This window comes from Bufo gargarizans, chromosome 5, assembly GCF_014858855.1.
Source record: "Bufo gargarizans isolate SCDJY-AF-19 chromosome 5, ASM1485885v1, whole genome shotgun sequence".
Classification (NCBI taxonomy): Eukaryota; Metazoa; Chordata; class Amphibia; order Anura; family Bufonidae; genus Bufo; species Bufo gargarizans.
In genome coordinates, this window is record NC_058084.1 from 113,448,589 (window position 1) to 113,471,960 (window position 23,372).

Genomic DNA, 23,372 nt, shown 5'->3' on the forward strand with positions numbered 1-23,372 from the left:
GAGGGGAAGATACTGTAGATGGGGAGAGAGTGGGAAAGTGTAGGAGCGAGAGAGAGACAAAAAAGAAGCAGGGTTACTTTCTATAGCGGTAAGGAAAGTGTGAGTGAGAGAGTAAGACACAGCAGATGTATCCTGGCTGTTAATAGTCAAGACAAATTGCCTTGTTAATGAATGTTACACACTGAAAGTGCCATAACTGATTAAACTACAATTTTCTCTTCTGATAAAGATAGACTTGGGAACTCCAGCAGTGGACAGCTATAATGTTGTGCCAAATACCTTTAGGGCACACTGTGGTATGAAGAGAAACCAGAGATGCAATGTGAATACATTTGTAGAGACTCTGTAAACCAAACAGCTTTTACAGAAACTGACACAGCATGAGATTAAAAAATCATAAGAGTCCAAATCTGCATCTCTACACTTGGAAAACTTTCAACTTTTTTTTCACTTTGTTTGCCTCTCAAAGTAGAATTCCACCAGTGGAATAATTGTGCCTTGCATTTAATGTAAAATCTTTCTTTCCATGGTTAGCCTCTTTGTTTGTGCAAAATTGGCCGCAGGCCAAATTCAAAGTACTCCATTCATTTACTCACCAATAAACCAATGTCATTCTGGTTCACATCAGTCAGAATACTAAGCCTTAAACAACATAGAAGCCTGGTTTTTACACTTATGGACTGTGTGCACATTTTACAGAGCTAAAATCTGGATACATTTTTCTCCACCAAGTGTATATATTTCATGCCATTCAACAATGTTTCTGAAAATACTCGCTAAGAAATAAAATGGAATAAAAAAAATCCAACTGACATATAGTGCTGTGTAATAATAACACAGAAGTACAGAATACTACACCAGTATAGTATGGGGTAAGTGGCTTAAAGGGATTGTCTGGTTTGGTTAAAAAAAAGTAAAAAAAAAAAAAAAAAGGGGGTTACCTTATTTGATTGAGACCTCCATTTATTAGCAGATTTTCCCGAGGTGGCGCTACAGAGAAATTAATCAGTTGCTTTCAATTCCCCCACAGATTACGGTTGTTTGCTCCTGTATATTATGGAATGGCTATTTATGCAATTCACTATTGAATAAAGTTGCGTTCAACTTTATAGGTTCACAGTTAATACTATTGAAAAAAGTCCAAGTTCAACCAAAGGATTTATGAATTATACATTTAGAATACAATATTGTATATGAGTCCATGATTTGGATCTGTGTTAAAATCTAAGCCCATAATGTACCTTGTGTGCCTCCGATTTTAATTCTGACATGCCTTACTATGGAGGTATTCTCCCCAAAAAGGTTTATTTACAGTGCACCAAATGTCATCATGGAGATACACATAATATGGATCTGTATGGACTCCAATGTGTGGCCCAACATGTTGGGACAGCGAATGATGATGTCTGTAAAGTGATGCGGAATATGAGTAAGTAAAACTTTGTGAGAAAGGGGTGTGGCCTAAAATGCACAATTTTGCACCCAAAAAAATGCACCACAATTTTGGCGTAAAATACTGTCTCAAAGTAAGTCAACCAATAGTTAGTACACAGTTAGAGAAAGGTGTCTAGCCCTGCACCAGATTTATCATCCTGTCTGAGCCTATGTGATAAACTTGGTGCGGCTCTAGACAGCTTGCCTACGTTTAGGCCATCTACTAGATTACTAAAACTGCCCTTGTGTGTCACCTTACAGGTTCCATGTGCATTTCTTTCCCATGTACCTGTGGCCTATGGGGAACATTCCAGTGTTTAACTATATCTCAAACCCTAGGAAGCTTATGGTCATTGACTAAAAAAACTATACCTGGGCCACATACCTAGAAAGACCATATAAGTAGCACAATATATTATATGATATCTATACTGTATGCTCTATATTAATTAACTATCTACGTGTATATTGAGACAGCTCAAATGTAATACATAGTTGTTCAGTATCATGACACTATCCCACCTGCTTATGATACCACTTTTTATGTCCCAGGGTGAACTGCTCTGCTTTTGGCACTGGGTTACGAATGTAATTCCTATAGTTATGCCACTGTATCTAACATAAAATACATACATAATTCCCATTTCTATATTTACTTTGCTATACTGCTAGACAGCAGTGCCCTTATATTTTCCGTTTGTGAGGTATTCAGTATAGATAATAGTCCATACATCCTGTTTCTCTTGGAGATATCAACTTGTCTAATGCAGCTGAATTTTTGGCCATCCAATTGGGAAAGTGATTGGGGAACCATTATCTCATCTCTCAATAAAATGAGTCTGCATGCTCTGTGAGATATGGACTATTGACTTAAAATCCACATTAAACAGAGTAAGCTTCTTCATCCCTACAGCACAAGCTGTTAGTTGGCTCCATTATCAGCACCCATTACTTTTTCAAATGTATTTGATTTTATCGGCAGGGTAAAATGGACGGGTGAATGGGAAAATCCGTGTGATGCACTGTGAGGTTAAATGATGTTGGATAAACTGCGTAGAGTGGAGGTTGTGCACTTTGTTCTCTATTATTATAGGTAATGGAAAGGCCACATAGCTTTGGACATAAGGTTGAACTGTTGATTTGTGGTAACTCAGTTTTCATGTTTTTTCTGTATGAAGCTAATCCTAATAAAATTGAGTTGCGCTTGAACCTGTTGAATGGGCACTAACGTGGCAGATAAGCCATGACACATACATTATTATTTCCATGCATCCATCAACAAAATTTCTGTGGTGTTAACTGGCTGAGAGGACCCATGGAGGGGTGCAAATTTCCACTGCTTCAGATTCTTTAAAACAAAAAATTTCAGTTGGTGGATGACCGTTTAGCAGGTGCTGTTAGATGTTCTGGTTCAGTTCATTTAAAAGAAATCTGTTACCGCGATCTTAAACTATTATCTACAGAAATACGTGAGGAGTCCGGATCACTATTTCCTACTGCCCCCCATTCCCCTACTATCAGCGCTCAGGGCTGCACTGAAATACATTGTTGCTGTGCTTCAGGAGTCCTCTTCATTATCTTAGCATGAAAAGGCAGTCAGTACTGTGTATTTCAGCACAGCTTTAAGCGCTGACAGCGAAGGGGATTACAAAATCCTGTAGAACCCCTTTAACTGTGTGGCCCCTGAATTCCAGTTATGTGACCTTGTCCATAGCCATCTGTGTTTCTTCCGGAGACGTCACATATACCAGTTTTCGTCTGTGACTTCCTGTTTCCTCCCGATCCTGGCTGTATTCCCACCCCTCTAACATGGGCGGGGAGTAGGCGGCATCATCACATCTCCTGCGCCGACTCCTGCATATTCAGATCTTTGCACTTTAGATCCTGCTCTGGACTCACCTCATAGAAAATAACTATGATGTGCCAAAACTACCGAAGTCATTAATGGTATGATTGCTTTCTAATGTGTTTTTATATATACAGCCATAACAAACAATCCATTACTCCCTTATTACAAGATCAAACATAATTATTTACAGGAGCACGTTGGCATAAAATCTGTCTTAACGGTCTCTATCATCAATTATTAGTTTTACGGCTACCTCGAGCCCATCATTTGAATAATGCAGAGAGAGGGAGAGAGAGATGGGTGTAAGTAATGTCGTCTCTTTAAGGTGACAACCTTTGTTGTGTTTATTAGAGAGACTATAATGTATTATTAATGCCCAGCAGCTGCACCTGAACTGGTGCCACAAATATAATAGGCCTTTATGGGCAACAGGGGATAGAGATAGGAGGCACTTTAATGACTAAAACTCATGATTAGCACTTAACGTGAACTTTACAAGGCAAATTACTTGGTGTAAGACTATTGTGGAAGTCCAGATGTAACTAGTCTACTGATAAAAACAGGCAAAAGAACTGAAGTATTTCCAAATGGTACGAACCCCAGAGATTCACAAGATGCTAAAGAAACGGTATGTTTTTTTTTCAATGTAATCATCTTTTTTCACTCTTCAAGCATAGCTTCTTTACTATGCCGTTGTATTTTTCTTTGATAATTAATTCTGCAACCAGTTCTTTACAATTAGATTTTTGCAATAAATTTTGAGAATTAAGCTTCTAAAAGTAACAGTGTGATTTACTTCAAAAGCTCAAACCTGGCAAAGAAAAGATTACCCCATTAGCCTTAGTAACTGAACAGAGTACTGAAAAGTCCATTATGAATAGTCTTTTATGCTCCAGCAGAAAGTCATTAACATAAAATAAATCATTAGCTTTGATATTAAGCCTCCACTGTGAAGAGGTTTTTATTAATAATGGTCATGACTGCATCTGTCAAATGGTGAAATATATTCTTTTTTTTTTGTATAAAGAATGTCATCATTTTGCATTCAAGGTTTTTGAGGGGTGAAACCAGCCCAAGGTTTAAATAATGCATTAGGCAGTAATCCCCTAAATCAACAACTAGAAGTAAAAAAATAATCCAATCCTGGCCAGTTGGGAGCATTTGTTTTCAGTGTCCTTTTATAAGATTGTTTATGCTCTTCTTAGCTTTTTTACTAGTTGTAGTCTGAAGTCTTATACGCTACAAAATTTCCGCGTTTCTCATTTAAAACTCGTTTTACAAATTGTTCATTTTATTGATACATGTCCTATAGTGAAGCAATAGCACAATGCCAGTTGTTGCTATGATATCCTTGATCAAATACTTAAAATATCAATAGAAACCACAGTAGAGTCTCCTTATAAAGCTTTTTAGGATCTCGGCCAAGGTTCCAAGATGCAAATAGCAGTTTCTAGAGCTTAGTTGCATTAACATCATCATGCTGTGCTTTTAAAACCTACCCGCCAATAAATAGTAGCAGGGCAGTCTACAAATTCACTGATCCAAATCCTGAAGGATTTTGACAGACTCCCTTCGCTAGATATGACATGTGTATCGATAATGAGCTTGTTTTGACTTGGTATGGATGGAGTCTTCTCATCTGAAAAGTATTTTGCACCCTCCATCTCAATACTTCAAGTTGCCAGGAGCTCAAATGTTTTAGAAATACAGACGCTTTTAACATTATGGGCAAGGGAAACAAATCAAACACTGGATCAAAAAAAGAGTCCTTGGAAGCACAATGACGAGAAATTATAATACTGTACATTAAACAAAAATCATACTGAAGAACAGCTGAGGCCATTAAAATAGACTTTTATGAACCCATCTGACATAATGCAATATTGATTTAAACGGCTTAACTCGAACCACGTACAAGATATATTAAATCAGCCAGTCATGGTTGAAAGGAATGAAAGTATTTTATGTCACTATAAACATGGATAATATGATTTTCATGGCAGTTCTGAAATACCATATGTAAATACGCTTAAAGAGGAAACATTACTAATTATACAACATGTACGTCATTGCAGTGGATCTGTTAAGTGAAATAAAATAGACAAAAAAAGGCACCACCATAAAATGGTCAAGATTTTAATGACATGCACAATCCAACTCCAGTTCATTTAGTTTCAGCTTTGTGACATCATGCACATATTTTTCTACACATCACATGTCACCTAGTGTAAACCTAATAAATAAGTACATGGTGGGCTTAGAAGTTTGGTGGTTTGGAGCTCCGATTCTTATGAATAGTCTTGGCTTGACTTTGGGGGCTGAATTATTCTTTGTGTCCTATACAGACAGTTCAAGCAAGGGCCATACATTGTAGGTAGCTCAACAGGGTTTGTTTCAGTGCTTGGAACACCCTTGGGCCCTTTTGGATGCTAATATATTACATTGCTTTTACAAGGTCTATGGGGGTTACTAGGTGGTAGAACCAATGATTGACTAAGGGTACTTTCACACTTGCGGCAGAGTGATCAGGCAAGCAGTTCTGTCGCCGGAACTGCCTGCCGGATCCGTCAAAATGTATGCCAACTGATGGCATTTGTAAGACTGATCAGGATCCTGATCAGTCTTACAAATGCATTGAAATGCCGGATCCATCTTTCCTCCGTCATCCGGAAAAACGGATCTGGCATTTCTTTCACATTTTTTTCCGGTCTGGGCATGCGCAGACCGGAAGGTCGGATACTGCATTGCGGTATTTTGAATGCCGGATCCCGCACTAATACATTCCCATGGAAAAAAAATGCTGGATCCAGCATTCAGGCAAGTGTTCAGTTTTTTTGACCAGAGATAATACTGCAGCATGCTACGGTTTTATCTCTGTCCTGAACAGTCAAAAAGACTGAACTGAAGACATCCTGATGCATCCTGAATGGATTGCTCTCCATTCAGAATGCATGGGGATAAAACCGATCAGTTTGTTTCCGGTACAGAGCCCCTAGGACAGAACTCTATGCCGGAAAAGAAAAACCCTAGTGTGAAAGTAGCCTATGAACAGTAACTTCTTCCAGGAAGGGAGAGCCTAACACATGAAAGGAAGTGGTTGTTTTTATGGGGTCACATTTGGACCACTGTGGCTGTTTTTTGTGGTGGCACTTTGGCTGACACAATTAAAGTACACTGTGCTATCAAGTTTGCTGTCTTTTAGTGGGACACCTTGGCTGGCTCATTTATGGAGACACTGTAACCATCTGAACTTTTAATTTCATAAGGTCCCTCACTCTCATTAGAATGAAAGCCTTTTCCCATGGTCTGTAGGGTCCATCATGTCTCAGGGTAACAAACTTTGATGTTCATTCCAAAGTAAAATAGACATTTTAGAATTTACAAACTTGAGCAACAAATGTGCAGTATGTCCACTTTTTAACACCTTTTTCAAAGATTTTTTTTAAAAGACTTATTTAAAACATTGCTTTACATAGTTCAGCATGTTTACTGATCTACATTAAAAGTAAGACCACTTTTACACAAACTTAATTATCTTTTACTCACACCATGTTACAGCCTATAATGTTATCCAGAGCTGCATTCACATTTACATGGGATGCAGAGCTGAAATCTCCATTTTAAAGGATACGTTTATTGTCTGAAGAACCATTTCTAATTTTTTATCATCTCAATTCCTTAAAAAACTATTCTACCAAACACTTGGAAAACATAAGAAACTTATTTAAGCTTCTATTTCACATAGCACTCCAACTGCATTTTTGCTCACTGATTAGGGGGATTATCTGCGAACATGTGCCAAATTGTTTAGGGACACAAAGAACATTTTCTTGTACAGCCTATGTAAAATTCACACTTTCTCTTTACATTTTCCACCAGACTTTTGTTACTGTGCAAATTTGCATGGCAGATGGTAGCCTCTCAGAAGGTGTACATATTTTTTCCTGGACGCATGCCAGATCCATGTTGATTATAACATTCCTAAGCATTATGCAAATGAAAAAAACTTACTGACCTGACTTTGGCTCATAAATGTCCATACATATGTAACAAAATCAAACAGAGACACAGTGACCTGAACATTTTTTGTTTCAGTATCGCCCACTTTGGTTGCAGAAAACTAAAGTAAGTAGTAACTATAACTTTCAAAGTTGACTGATATTGGATTATGATCCATCTCTAAAAAAAGGCACTGTCAGAAAATTATTTTTTGCAAAAGTGCTAGTATATATATATATATATATATATATATATATATTAGTTTGCTCTGCAAACTTTTGGGGTAATTTATCAAACTGGTGTAAAGGAGAACTGGCTTAGTTGTCCATAGCAACCAATCATTTTTTAAAGGAGATGTCAAAAATGAAAGGTGGAATCCGATCCGATTTAGGCACGGCCTCTACATTACATTTTGCACTTGCTACAGACGGCTGTGCGACATGCTTTAATCTATGCCAGCTCCCTTGCTGACATAGTATCATTTTCCTCAGCAAAAACTGGCGTGAAAAAGGATAAATGAGATGGGCCTGTCGGTCCATCCTCTATTCCAACCATGCCATGCCCCGTTCTTTCACTACTTTTCAAAAGTGGCATGAGCGGGGGAAAGTTGCAGATTTTGCTGCAAAACATCTTTGCAACAAAATTGCGTAAAAACGTTTTTCATGTATTTTCAGTCTTAGTCTCTTTTGGTAGTCATTTTACCCCAAGATGAAACTCTCAGTATCTGGCATGTGAATAGGAAGTCCATGCATACAGTGAGGAACAGAAGTATTTGAACACCCTGCGATTTTGAAAGTTCTCCCACTTAGAAATCATGGAGGGGTCTGAAATTCACATTGTAGGTGCATTCCCACTCTAAGAAACAGAATAAAATAAAAAAAAATCTGGAAATCACATTGTATGATTTTTAAAGAATGTATTTATCTTGCACCGCTGAACATAAGTATTTGAACACCTGAGAAACAGCAAGAATTCTGGCTCTCAAAGACCTGTTACTGTCCCTTTAAAAAGTCCACCTCTACTCCACTCATTAAGCTAACTTAGTAGCACCTATCTGAGCTCTTTAAAGGCACCTGTCCACCCCACAGTCAGTCATATGCCAACTACTACCATCGGCAAGACTAAAGAGCTGTCAAAAGATACCACAGACAAAACTGTGGACCTCCACAAGGCTGGAAAGGGCTACGGGCAATTGCCAAGCAGCTGGGTGAAAATAGATCAACTGTTGGAGCAATTGTTAGAAAATGGAAGAGGCTAAAGCCGACTGTCAGTGTCCCTCTGACTGGACCTCCATGCAAGATCTCACCTCGTGGGGTATCACTGATGATAAGAAAGGTAAGGAATCAGCCCAGAACTACAAGGGAGGAGCCGTTCAATGGCATGAAGAGAGCTGGGACCACAGTTTCAAAGGTCACTGTCGGTAGAGGCGGTAGAACACTACGCCGTCATGGTTTCAAATCATGCATTGCACGGAAGGCTCCGCTGCTCAAGTCATCACATGTCCAGGCCCATCAGAAATTTGCCAATGACCATCTGGATGATCCAAAAGGAGGCATGGGAGAAAGTCATGTGGTCAGATGAGACCAAAGTAGTACTTTTTGGTCTAAACTTCACTCGTCGTGTTTGGAGGAAAAAGAAGGATGAGTTGCATCCCAAGAACACCATCTCTACTGTGAAGCATGGGGGTGGTAACATCATGCTTTGGGGGTGCTTTTCTGTGAAGGGGACAGGACGACTGCACTGTATTAAGGAGAGGATCAATGGGGCCCATTTATTGTGAGACTTTGAGCAACAACCTCTTTCCCTCAGTCAGAGCATTAAAGATGGGTCGTGGCTGGGTATTCCAACAAGGCAACGACACGAAGCACACAGCCAGGATAACCAAGGAGTGGCTCCGTAAGAAGCATATCAAGGTTCTGGAGTGTGCTAGCCAGTCTCCAAACCTAAATCCAATTTGGAGGGAGCTAAAACTCTGTGTTGCTCAGCGACAGCACCGAAACCTGACAGATCTAGGAGGAGATCTGTGTGGAGGAGTGGGCCAAAATCCCTGTTGCAGTGTGTGCAAACCTGGTCAAGAACTGCAGTTGCAAACAAAGGCTTCTGTACCAAATATCAACACTGATTTTCTCAGGTGTTCAAATACTTATTTTCAGCAGTGCAAGACAAATACATTCTTTAAAAATCATACAATGTGATTTCCTGAATTTTTTTTTAATTTTGTCTCTCAGAGTGGGAATGCACCTACAATGTTGTGAATTTCAGACCCCTCCATGATTTATAAAGTGGGAGAACTTTCAAAATCGCAGGGTGTTCAAATACTTCTGTTCCTCATTGTACATATGAAACTGACATCAAGACGCTCATAGGAATGAACATGGAAACTGATTTTCTGATGAAAATACATTAATAAATCAATATTTAATGTGTGATTAAAAAATATCCACAGTGTTCCCCATAACAGTGACATCCAGAGTGCCCCAACCCTTTAACTGTGAATTCTATAATGCTACACCTCCTTAACAGTGACTGCCACAAAACCTCTTAACTGTGACCTCCAAAGCAGCCCACTGCCTTAACTGTGACCTCCACAGCGGCTCGTCCCCTCCACAAAGACTGGTCCCCTTAACAATTACATTCACAATGGCCTGCCCCTTTAACAAAGACCTCCACAGCTCCCACCCCCTTAGCTGTGACCTCCACAGCACTCTGCCCCTTAACAGTGACCTCCACAGTGGCCCACACCCTTAACTGTGACCTAGAAAGCAGTGCACCCCCCCTTAACTGTGACCTCCACAGCATCCAGCCCCCTTAACAGTGACCTTCACAGTGTCCACACCCCTTAATGGTGACCTAAAGCAGTAAATACAAATGGTTGGGTTGTTATAGAAACCTTGTGTAAAACTGTGTGTGCATGTCAAGACTGAAGGACCCGCAATCTTCTAATGGGTAATGCGGGTCATGTGATGGTGCTATATTTGCATTTTTTTGATAACATCTCAAGAACTGTACATCCTAGAGAGCCGAGACCCAGTCTAAAACCTTATTGGACACCTGATGTACCTATGTGCCAGACAATATATATGGGAAGGAACATTTCTTTATAGGAGTGGCTCTTTAATATATACATGTTCTGCATAAAATATAATTCTTCATATATGAAATGCATTGTTCGACATAACTATGGTCACTAGGGTCGGAGTACAAACACTGAAAACTCCAATACACATCATGACCAATGCACCAATGGATGTAGCATCATTGGACTGGCCCAGTTGAAGCCATGATTATGTCATTAAAATTTGTATTATATACTAAATGACTGGTCCTTAAACCAACCATGTGCCCTGAATGGGTTGTCCACTGAAATCCTTTTCCGTTGTTTTTACCAGAAACGTAGACAGATCATAAGAATTAGACCAGCTCGGGTCTGATTTCTGGGATTCCCACTGTTTCCAAGTACTGACCATATGCGTGCACCCACTCTCCAAAGGAAAGTGGCTTTAGGCAATTCCACTCTCAGTGAATGGGGAAGTCTGAAATAGAGGAATGCGAGTGTCTTCTTTTGGAGAGGGGCCGCATACAAGAAGGTGAATTCGCCAACCAAAAATGATTTGGGCTTGGAAGATGGATTTTCAGAAGTCAGATGCCACCTATCAAAATTCTGTGACCAATAATAGTTGACAGGTGATAAAAAATTAACATAAGGGATGTCATAGGATATCCCCTTTAAAGTACAAATCAATAAAAACTTATTTTGTAGTCTGACGGTACAAAACTGTTTTTGGACACTGTCATCCAGTAAATGTATCGGTAAAATGCTTCCTTAAGCTAAATGGAGGTATGAGATACAATGTTGTCCCCCAAATAATAAGGATAATAAGTCCTCATGCACATGACTGTATGTATTTTGCGGTGTGCAAAAAACGGATCCGCAAAAAATACGGAATGGAACAGCTGGCCCCTAATAGAACAGTTCTATCCTTGTCCGTAATGCGGACAATGATAGGACATGTTCTATTTTTTTACGGAACATACGGACAGACGGAAACGTAATTCACACAGAGTACCTTCCTTTTTTTTGCGGACCTATTGAAATGAATGGTTCCGCATACGGTATGCAAAAAAAAAAAAATGTAACGGACACGGAAAGAGAATGATTTTGTGTGCATGAGGCCTAAACCATATCAAGATCAGTACCGAAGTCCCAAAAGGTACCACATGGCATCAAGCCTATGGGTATGCGGTGACTTTAAAATAATACAAAAACAGAATATTCATCTTTTTATTGGTACACACATGCCATACGATGACATATTTTGTCATCTATGCCGAAAGATTCCTTGTGCCCTATACAGACTGTTCGAGCAAGAGCCACGCACTACAAGCGGCTCTACAGGGTTTCAGTGCTTGGAACACCCTTGGGCCCATTTGGACCCTAATACATTGCAGTTTTCAAAGGTCTATTCTAATGTGCTTACATTAAACACGTATCCACAGACAATGAAAAACCATTACCATTAAGTAAGAGAGTATGCAGTGATTCTTCTAGGCATCCCATAAAGAGCCCTGTATTATTTTAGAATTGAGAAAACCCACAGTCTCCGTTTGCCCATTTCCGCTTACAAGCAAATCAATAACAGTTAATTAGACTGAAAATTCAATTCCGCAAAAAAATCTTTCGTAGTCATTTGTGGGCAATGAAAAAGAATGATATTTGGTAACAATGCATTAATGCAGTGGAAAGTGAAGAACACAAATGTTCAATCATCCGAAGCTTGCCCATTCAATCCATTCGCCTCTGAAAGGTAATATCTTAAATGCTAGTCATATCCGACAACATAATAGCATGTTTTTGGAAAGAGGTGGAAAGAATATCTAAAAAAAATAATAATTAATAAATAGCAAGGCTGGATGGGTAGGCTTAGAAGAAGTAATAACTATGGCGGATAATGTAACACAATCTGCGCAGACCAGGATGCAGTCCTTAGCAGCAGACCGGGTAGAATTAGATATTGTAATTCATTTAGAACATTTTTTTCTCTAAAAGTTGTAATAGAAAATAGAAAAGAAAATTGAAAAAAAATAAAAATAAAAAATGTCTTCTCTAGGTCCTATTTCGCAACTGCAAGCAAAGTAATCTTTAAGCACATCTACGCACGCTTTCATTACCCTGAGAGGTAAAATATCTGTATAAGTAGAAAGTGAAGGGGTTGTAGACTTCATTTTCTCCTGAAGGAGCTTAGCTCACAAAATCTAGTGCACGCTTCTTTGAGGCTCACCATAGGAAGCGGTGTAGACCATTATTTTCTCTCCTACTGATGGCAGGGGTCAGACTCCCTCTCATCGGCGAGACTAACATCTGCTAGAAGTGTCAAAATATCATTATACTGGTATCATTTTTATGTGAATAGACATTTCATAACACAGAGGAACACTCTACAGACACAACACCCCAACGTGTAACACGGCACACTTATTATATACACTATGATACCCAGGAGCAACGTGAACAGGGCTTTTTTTTTTTTTTTTTTACATCTCCCATAACCATTGCATTTATCTAAATTTGTCTGACACCTCTGTCAATTTTTATCCTGGATGTATTGTTAAATCAGGCGCTGAGGAACTTGATGTTTAAAGTAGCTTTGTATTGATTAGTGGCTGCTATTTGATAGCTGGACAAATGTCTGATAGGTCGCTATCCCTCAAGCTACAAGCTTTACAAGATAGGCGTCTGAATGAGTTTGTCCAAGCTGCTATCAGATTCTCTAGCCATTTCAAACAGTAACCAACCGGCACGAGTGTAGAGACTGCAGAACGGCCCCGATCTATCTTCATTGTGTCTATCATCTTAATAATGATCCATAATGAGAGCACTTAGGGTTGGAGTAATTATCTGCAATTCACGCAAAAAAAAAAAAGTCATCCCCGTATATTTCTCCTGTTTCCAATTCATAATATCCTGACTTTAGCCCCCAAATATTTCACAGAAGAAGAAGACCCCTGGTGCCCATCTCACCAACATATACCGGTATATATGTTATTACAGCATCTGGTATGACCTGGTGTCATCAAATATATTGCCCATATAACACAAGCGTCCTGGATTTCTACTTCCTTAAGAGATGATACTCAAGAACAAAAGCCTTTCCTCCGGGATAACGTATAGTCATGGAAGGTGAAGCCAGTAAAGACATCAGATTGGAAAACGCGAGCGGCTTATACATGTATGAAATTAGGATCCAACATGAAGAAGTGGTTCTTAATACCAGCAATTAGTGACTTAGCTAATGCTGGGGAGCTCTCTGGTTACACGCTGGAAGGTCATTGAACTCAATTACATTACCGGTTTATAGTTACATCTGATGAAAAATACATTTGCTATACCAGAGGCCAATTTGTATAGAGAATATAATAACTGCTGCTGTGTTGAACCCTATACAACGCCATATTGTACGGTGCTTTATACCTGTCGTAGAAAACTAATTACCTGGGTTACTGACGTAACCCTGTGGAAGTGGGGAGAATTTAGAACATCCTGTCCTGATACAATGTAACAATCCCACAGTTTTTCATGGATGTTTTGTAAACAATTACCTGTATTATTCAACATTGATCATGGCCGATAGGCTCCATAATACAACACTGCCAAGTCCACAGTGACTGGCAATGCTAAACTTTTTATGTCGGCCACTTAGCAGGCGGCACACAGCACTTTTATTCCCCCCCAGTTGTTAGCCTGGATGGCTGCCTTTGTCATGTAAGTGTTTTTGTGCTAAACACGCTATTCTTATTCATGCACACAAACCTCATCCCATCAGTGCAGCGGAGTGTAATTCATGCACACCGTCGCCTGCTGCCACCGTGCAGCAATACAGTCCTGAAAATAAGTCCAGACTTCCACCATTCTGGGCAACTTAAATCCCGCGGTGCCGGTCCTGACTGGCGGATATAATAACGGTAATAAGTGACGCCAGAATAAAAAAAAAGAAGAAGCTTTGAGGTTTTCACTGCGAGATGTCAGGGCAACTTCTAGGCTCTGCACTCCACAAAGCCACAAAATCTGGCGCCGGGGGTCCCGTTTATGAATAAAGGATGACATTTTTTCGGGATCCCTACTGCCACCTCTGACCGTACTTTTCGCTGTCATTAGGAAGGGGCGTGGCCATGCGAAGTAGTTATGCCGGCACCTAAGGGACGCCGATTCTGTTGGGGGGGGGGGGGACCTTCTTTGGGAATGTGGCGCAAACACTTTTAAACAAGGGTATCGTTTGGAATTAGTGACCGACGGTAAAAGATAGACGACCGCCGGAGGTCACGTGGTCACCAGAACTTTTCGCAACAATATAGCATAAGTAGAAATCTGCGCTAAAAAAACTCAGCAAACACGACTCAAGCGAACCAGCAGGACCTAGGCTGGAAAGGCTGTCAGGACAACATGACAAATGTCACAGCCCAGCTCATTAGGATGAAAGTAAGATCTACGGTCTGCTGGAGTTCTCCTAATCTAATAGGAGGTCGTCCGCGCAACCCCCCCACCGCAAACCGCACACAGCAAGGCAGTACAGTATGGAGACAGCGCATGGCTTTGTGTGCATTCATAGGTAAAAGAAGCAAAGACAGGCAGAAGAAACATTAAAATCACCTTGTTGCAATAGTAGGGGTCCAAACACTGAGAGGTTCCCAGACAGGGGGTGTCAGGAGCTGCAGCAGCCTGGGCTGGTGGTGGGTAAAATCTCACATCCATTGCACTGCACACATCAAGGAAACTCCAGTCTAGTTGTATGTCCAGTAGCAGGAAAAGACTCAGGGATGCAGGGAACAAGAGCCAGGGTTGAAGCCTCCTTCACTGCTGCATGTGGATCCCTCACATAGAAGGCGATGCAAGTCTCAGCTAAACTCCACCAGGTCCAAGTGCAGCAGTGCACAAGTCAGGGGGCGCCAGGTGGTCCCTGTGTCAGCAGTTCCTGAGGGTCCCCCGGATGGTGGCCGAGCTCCTGTGAACAAGGGAAGCTGTCTTTGCCCAGCTTGCGGAATGGCTGCCCCGTGCTCTGCTGCCGGAGGAGGAGGGACGCTCTGTGTGGATGTGTAGCGTTTTCACTTATCACACGCACGTTGGATCTGTTGACCTAAACGGCGCCATCTGCTGGCAGAAGCCAACTTTCTCTTTGTCCTGAGGAAAATGCACGCGCCGCAGAGCCGATTATGTCACCGCTCCATGACTGGGTTTCTCCTCACATTTCTATCATTCCACAGCCCGGATATACTTTCTATACAGAGTATACAGTCCGGGGGGGCATACACGTTCACATGGGTTCATAGTCTGGCTAGATGGTGCCTTGTAAAAGTTGTTCTTTTTGTCTAAATTGGATATGGTTTATCGGAACTGGTGCAAAGAAAAACTGTCAGCCCCTCAGATTCCAGCTTTCATCTTTCAGAGCTCCATTGGAAAATGAAAGGTGGACTCTGATTGGTTGCTATGGGCAACTAAGACACTTTTCCTTTTATCACCTCTCTCTGGGCTCTCCCCATGGCCATTGTGGTTCCGCGGCCGTATTGCGGCCCGCGTACAGCGGGGTCTGCAATACACGGGCACCACGGATGCGGACCTATTCGCTTAAATGGGTCTGCAATCACGGAGATGCGGAACGGAAGCACGGATTGGAACCCCACGGAAGCACTACCGAGTGCTTCCGTGGTGTTTCTGTCCGTGCCTCAGCACCGCAAAAAAAATAGAACTTGCTCTATTTTTTTGAGGTGCGGACGGATCACGGACCCATTCAAGTTGAATGGGTCTCGAACTGTTCCGGTCTCCGCATGGACATTGCCTGTGCCTTGGAGGCCTCAAATTACGATCCCCAACGGAACCACAATGGCCGTGTGAATAAGCCCTTATTGTGTAATGATAAGATGTCATTTCTATCAGTGGATGGTAACTGACAGGGTCTTTTTAACCACCTCCCGACCGCTGTACGTGTATATGCGTCCGGGAGGTGGTTGCTTTACTCCTCCTGGACGCATATACGCGTCTTCTCGCGAGACGCGAGATTTCCTGTGAACGCGCGCGCACAGGAACGGAAGGTAAGCGAGTGGATCTCCAGCCTGCCAGCGGCGATCGCTCGCTGGCAGGCTGGAGATCCGAATTTTTTAACCCCTAACAGGTATATTAGACGCTGTTTTCATAACAGCGTCTAATATACCTCCTACCTGGTCCTCTGGTGGTCCCTTTTGTTAGGATCGACCACCAGAGGACTCAGGTAGGTCAGTACAGTCCCACCAAACACCACACTACACTACACTACACCCCCCCCCGTCACTTATTAACCCCTTATAAACCCATGATCACCCCATATAAACTCCCTGATCACCCCCCTGTCATTGATCACCGCCCTGTCATTGATCACCCCCCTGTAAGGCTCCGTTCAGACGTCCGTATGATTTTTACGGATCCACGGATACATGGATCGGATCCGCAAAAAGCATACGGACGTCTGAATGGAGCCTTACAGGGGGGTGATCAATGACAGGCGGGTGATCACCCATATACACTCCCTGATCACCCCCTGTCATTGATCACCCCCCTGTCATTGATCACCCCCCTGTAAGGCTCCATTCAGACGTCCGCATGATTTTTACGGATCCGATCCATGTATCCATGGATCCGTAAAAATCATGCGGATGTCTGAATGGAGCCTTACAGGGGGGGTGATCAGTGACAGGGGGGTGATCACCCTGATTACCCTGATCACCCCCTGTCATTGATAACCCCCCTGTAAGGCTCCATTCAGACGTCCGCATGCGTTCTGTGGATCCGATCCATGTATCCATGGATCCGTAAAAATCATGCGGACGTCTGAATGGAGCCTTACAGGGGGGGTGATCAGTGACAGGGGGGTGATCACCCTGATTACCCTGATCACCCCCTGTCATTGATAACCCCCCTGTAAGGCTCCATTCAGAGGTCCGCATGCGTTTTGTGGATCCGATCCATGTATCCATGGATCCGTAAAAAATCATGCGGATGTCTGAATGGAGCCTTACAGGGGGGGTGATCAGTGACAGGGGGGTGATCACCCTGATTACCCTGATCACCCCCTGTCATTGATAACCCCCCTGTAAGGCTCCATTCAGACGTCCGCATGCGTTCTGTGGATCCGATCCATGTATCCATGTATCCGTAAAAATCATGCGGACGTCTGAATGGAGCCTTACAGGGGGGGTGATTAGTGACAGGGGGGTGATCACCCTGATTACCCTGATCACCCCCTGTCATTGATAACCCCCCTGTAAGGCTCCATTCAGACGTCCGCATGCGTTTTGTGGATCCGATCCATGTATCCATGGATCCGTAAAAAAATCATGCGGATGTCTGAATGGAGCCTTACAGGGGGGGGTGATCAGTGACAGGGGGGTGATCACCCTGATCACCCCCTGTCATTGATAACCCCCCTGTAAGGCTCCATTCAGACGTCCGCATGCGTTCTGTGGATCCGATCCATGTATCCATGGATCCGTAAAAAATCATGCGGATGTCTGAATGGAGCCTTACAGGGGGGGTGATCAGTGACAGGGGGGTGATCACCCTGATTACCCTGATCACCCCCTGTCATTGATAACCCCCCTGTAAGGCTCCATTCAGACGTCCGCATGCGTTCTGTGGATCCGATCCATGGATCCGTAAAAAATCATGCGGATGTCTGAATGGAGCCTTACAGGGGGGGTGATCAATGACAGGGGGGTGATCAGGGAGTCTATATGGGTGATCACCCCCCTGTCATTGATCACCCCCCTGTCATTGATCACCCCCCCCTGGTAAGGCTCCATTCAGACATTTTTTTTGGCACAAGTTAGCGGAAATTTTTTGTTTGTTTTTGTTTTTGTTTTTTCTTACAAAGTCTCATATTCTACTAACTTGTGTCAAAAAATAAAATCTCACATGGACTCACCATACCCCTCACGGAATCCAAATGCGTAAACATTTTTAGACATTTATATTCCAGACTTCTTCTCACGCTTTAGGGCCCCTAAAAAGCCAGGGCAGTATAAATACCCCACATGTGACCCCATTTCGGAAAGAAGACACCCCAAGGTATTCCGTGAGGGGCATATTGAGTCCATGAAAGATTGAAATTTTTGTCCTAAGTTAGCGGAAAGTGAGACTTTGTGAGAAAAAAATAAAAATAAATCAATATCCGCTAACTTATGCAAAAAAAAAAAATTTCTAGGAACTCGCCAGGCCCCTCATTGAATACATTGGGGTGTCTTCTTTCCAAAGTGGGGTCACATGTGGGGTATTTATACTGCCCTGGCTTTTTAAGGGCCCGAAAGTGTGAGAAGAAGTCTGGGATCCAAATGTCTAAAAATGCCCTCCTAAAAGGAATTTGGGCCCCTTTGCGCATCTAGGCTGCAAAAAAGTGTCACACATGTGGTATCGCCGTACTCAGGAGAAGTTGGGGAATGTGTTTTGGGGTGTCATTTTACATATACCCATGCTGGATGAGAGAAATATCTTGGTCAAATGCCAACTTTGTATAAAAAAATGGGAAAAGTTGTCTTTTGCCAAGATATTTCTCTCACCCAGCATGGGTATATGTAAAATGACCCCCCAAAACACATTGCCCAACTTCTCCTGAGTACGGCGATACCACATGTGTGACACTTTTTTGCAGCCAAGGTGGGCAAAGGGGCACCTTTCGGATTTCGCAGGCCATTTTTTACACATTTTGATTGCAAGGTACTTCTTACACATTTGAGCCCCTAAATTGCCAGGGCAGTATAACTACGCCACAAGTGACCCCATTTTGGAAAGAAGACACCCCAAGGTATTCCGTGGGGGGCACGGCGAGTTCCTAGAATTTTTTATTTTTTGTCACAATTTAGTGGAAAATGATGATTTTTCTTTTTTTTTCTCTTTTCCTTACAAAGTCTCATATTCCACTAACTTGCGACAAAAAATAAAAAATTCTAGGAACTCGCCATGCCCCTCACGGAATACCTTGGGGTGTCTTCTTTCCAAAATGGGGTCACTTGTGGGGTAGTTATACTGCCCTGGCAATTTAGGGGCCCAAATGTGTGAGAAGAACTTTGCAATCAAAATGTGTAAAAAATGCCCTGCAAAATCCGAAAGGTGCACTTTGGAATATGTGCCCCTTTGCCCACCTTGGCAGCAAAAAAGTGTGACACATCTGGTATCACCGTACTCAGGAGAAGTTGGGGAATGTGTTTTGGGGTGTCATTTTACATATACCCATGCTGGGTGAGAAAAATATCTTGGTCAAATGCCAACTTTGTATAAAAAAATGGGAAAAGTTGTCTTTTGCCAAGATATTTCTCTCACCCAGCATGGGTATATGTAAAATGACACCCCAAATCACATTCCCCAATTTCTCCTGAGTACGGTGATACCAGATGTGTGACACTTTTTTGATGCCAAGGTGGGCAAAGGGGCACATATTCCAAAGTGCACCTTTCGGATTTCACCGGTCATTTTTTACAGATTTTGATTGCAAAGTTCTTCTCACACATATGGGCCCCTAAATTGCCAGGGCAGTATAACTACGCCACAAGTGACCCCATTTTGGAAAGAAGACACCCCAAGGTATTCCGTGAGGGGCATGGCGAGTTCCTAGAATTTTTTATTTTTTGTCGCAAGTTAGTGGAATATGAGACTTTGTAAGGAAAAAAGAGAAAAAAAAAAAATCATCATTTTCCGCTAACTTGTGACAAAAAATAAAAAATTCTAGGAACTCGCCATGCCCCTCACGGAATACCTTGGGGTGTCTTCTTTCCAAAATGGGGTCACTTGTGGCGTAGTTATACTGCCCTGGCAATTTAGGGGCCCAAATGTGTGAGAAGTACCTTGCAATCAAAATGTGTAAAAAATGGCCTGCAAAATCCGAAAGGTGCACTTTGGAATGTGTGCCCCTTTGCCCACCTTGGCTGCAAAAAAGTGTGACACATCTGGTATCGCCGTACTCAGGAGAAGTTGGGGAATGTGTTTTGTGGTGTCATTTTACATATACCCATGCTGGATGAGAGAAATATCTTGGCAAAAGACAACTTTTCCCATTTTTTTATACAAAGTTGGCATTTGACCAAGATATTTTTCTCACCCAGCATGGGTATATGTAAAATGACACCCCAAAACACATTCCCCAACTTCTCCTGAGTACGGCGATACCAGATGTGTCACACTTTTTTGCTGCCAAGGTGGGCAAAGGGGCGCATATTCCAAAGTGCACCTTTTTGGATTTCACCGGTCATTTTTTACACATTTTGATTGCAAAGTTCTTCTCACACATTTTGGCCCCTAAATTTCCAGGGCAGTATAACTACCCCACAAGTGACCCCATTTTGGAAAGAAGACACCCCAAGGTATTCTGTGAGGGGCATGGTGAGTTCCTAGAATTTTTTATTTTTTGTCGCAAGTTAGTGGAATATGAGACTTTGTAAGAAAAAATAAAAAAAATAAAATCATCATCATTTTCCGCTAACTTGTGACAAAAAATAAAAAGTTCTATAAACTCACTATGCCCATCAGCGAATACCTTAGGGTGTCTACTTTCCGAAATGGGGTCATTTGTGGGGTTTTTCTACTGTTTGGGCATTGTAGAACCTCAGGAAACATGACAGGTGCTCAGAAAGTCAGAGCTGTTTCAAAAAGCGGAAATTCACATTTTTGTACCATAGTTTGTAAATGCTATAACTTTTACCCAAACCATTTTTTTTTTTTGCCCAAACATTTTTTTTTTATCAGACATGTAGAACAATAAATTTGGCGAAAAATTTATATATGGATGTCGTTTTTTTTGCAAAATTTTACAGCTGAAAGTGAAAAATGTCATTTTTTTGCAAAAAAATCGTTACATTTTGATTAATAACAAAAAAAGTAAAAATGCCAGCAGCAATGAAATACCACCAAATGAAAGCTCCATTAGTGAGAAGAAAAGGAGGTAAAATTCATTTGGGTGGTAAGTTGCATGACCGAGCGATAAACGGTGAAAGTAGTGTAGTGCCGAAGTGTAAAAAGTGCTCTGGTCATGAAGGGGGTTTCACCTAGCGGGGCTGAAGTGGTTAATGCAACATCTTTTAAAGGGGTTGTCCAGGCTTTTTACTATTGATGACCTATCCTCAGGAAAGGGGATCCTGCACACGACCGTTCTGTTTTTTGCGGTCCGCAAACCGTGGATCCGCAAAAAAACGGAAGCCACTCGTGTGCCTTCCGCAATTTGCAGAAAGGAATGGGCGGCCCATTATAGAAATGCCTATTCTTGTCTGCAAAACGGCCAAGAATAGGACATGAAATATTTTTTTTTGCGGGGCAACAGAATGGGGCTGTCCGTATCTTTTGCGGCCCCATTGAAATGAATGGGTCCGCACCTGAGCCGCAAAAAATGCGTCTCGGATGCGGACCACAAAAACGGTCGTGTGCATGAGGCCTTGGTCATCTATATCCGATCGGCGGGGGTCCGACACAGCTGTATGAGGAGACGTGTTGTATCCCTTCTCTCTTCCTGCTCTCTGCTGTATGTCAATGCAGCCATTGCAGCGGACAGGAAGAGAGACGGGAGATGGCATGTGTGCACTGTCTCCTAATACAGCTGATCAGCGGGCTGCTGGGTGTCGGACCCCCACCTTTCTGATATTGATGACCTATCCTGAAGAAGGGTCATCAATATTAAAATCCCGGACAAACAAGTGCACATATTCAGGGGTGTAGCTATAGAGGGTGCAGCGGTAGCAGTCGCTACCGGGCCCAGGAGCCTGAGGGGGCCCAAAGACCCTTGTGGTTTCAATTTTTGCCTCAGGCAGCACGAAGGCTTTGTGCTTCCTGCCCCTGGCCACAAAGCACCGAGGGAAGGGGGGCCCCAAGCTGAACTCTTGCACCAGGGCCCATGAGCCATTAGCTACACCCATGCACATATTGAATTATACCAAAATGTAATATTATGGATATGGAATCCACTCTGTCATCACTGCCTACTGACCATCACCCAATTCTCTCCTCTCCAGGTATGTCTGCACTGAACTTTACTGCTCCACCCAGCTTTTCCAAAGTCTGATTGTCCATACATCTCATATTTCCATTTTCTTATCCCATAGTATGTCTGCACTAAACTTTAAAGTCTGTATTTCATTGCTGGGTTTATTGAGCATTTGTTTACATTGACTAGTTCAACCCTGTATTTGGTCCGCCTTTGATTAGGTCAAATGTATCCCCCTCCCCTCTTGTTTACACCTGATTGAACACTAAGCGGTAAAAATGGAAGTCAGTTTAGGGCACATTTATTAAACCGGCATTTTAAATGTCGGTCTTAATATAGGGCCATAGCTGGCGGTGGATCTGCCGAAGGTCTAAAGAGGTGCAGGCCTCTTCATAACTTCGGTGCATCCAGCGCCAGTTCTAAATTTAAGAAAGCTTCCGAGCTGTCTTACATTTAGACCTTTTTCTACGCCTAAAACACACCACACCCGTAATTTTAGAACTGGCATGAGTGGGGCAAAGTAGCAGATAGCGGCACAACTAACCGTTACGCCACCATCTATGCCTGAAAATCGCCTAATTTAGGTGTAGTTCAGCATAATAAATGACCCCCTGTGTCTTTTATACCTTGATCTTTTCAATGCAACATCTTGAATTATGCACATATTGAATTATACCAGAATTGCACCAGAGGGGAATTAAAGATAATACAGAAATAGTTCATGCAAACAATGTTTCAATTTTTCAAATAACTTTTTCAAAACCTACTGAAATTCCCCAACATCCCTTCACCCAGCAAGGAACTATTTATCTCACATCTAGCTCCCACTACCGATCTCCTTCTACAAATTTCTGCAACTCCTTAAACCTGAAAATTATTCCCCTTACCCCTGCTCTATTGGTCCCTCTTGCAGGAGCACTATGGAATTCTCACTCTGTGTGCAACAAACTCTCCTACATTCATGACCTCTTCATCTAACCGAAACATGGCTGACACCCTCTGACACTGCATTTTCTGCTTGTTTCTAACCCTCTGGAGGAGTATAAATACTAGAAAAAAAGAAGTGTGCCTGTGAAGGGTAACCCACATAGTTTCAACCACAGCGA

At 42.1% G+C, this 23,372-nt stretch overlaps 1 protein-coding gene across 1 annotated transcript in view; it reads right to left on the reverse strand.

Moving 5' to 3' along the window:
* Positions 1-15,343, reverse strand: part of TOX (thymocyte selection associated high mobility group box) — a 275,115-nt gene extending 259,772 nt beyond the window's left edge. Inside the window, exon 1 of the mRNA XM_044294040.1 lies at positions 14,928-15,343. Within this exon, the coding sequence (XP_044149975.1) occupies positions 14,928-15,029 (102 nt within the window). The 5' untranslated portion in view covers positions 15,030-15,343. The remainder of the gene's footprint in view (positions 1-14,927) is intronic.
* Between the last annotated feature and the right edge of the window lie 8,029 nt (positions 15,344-23,372).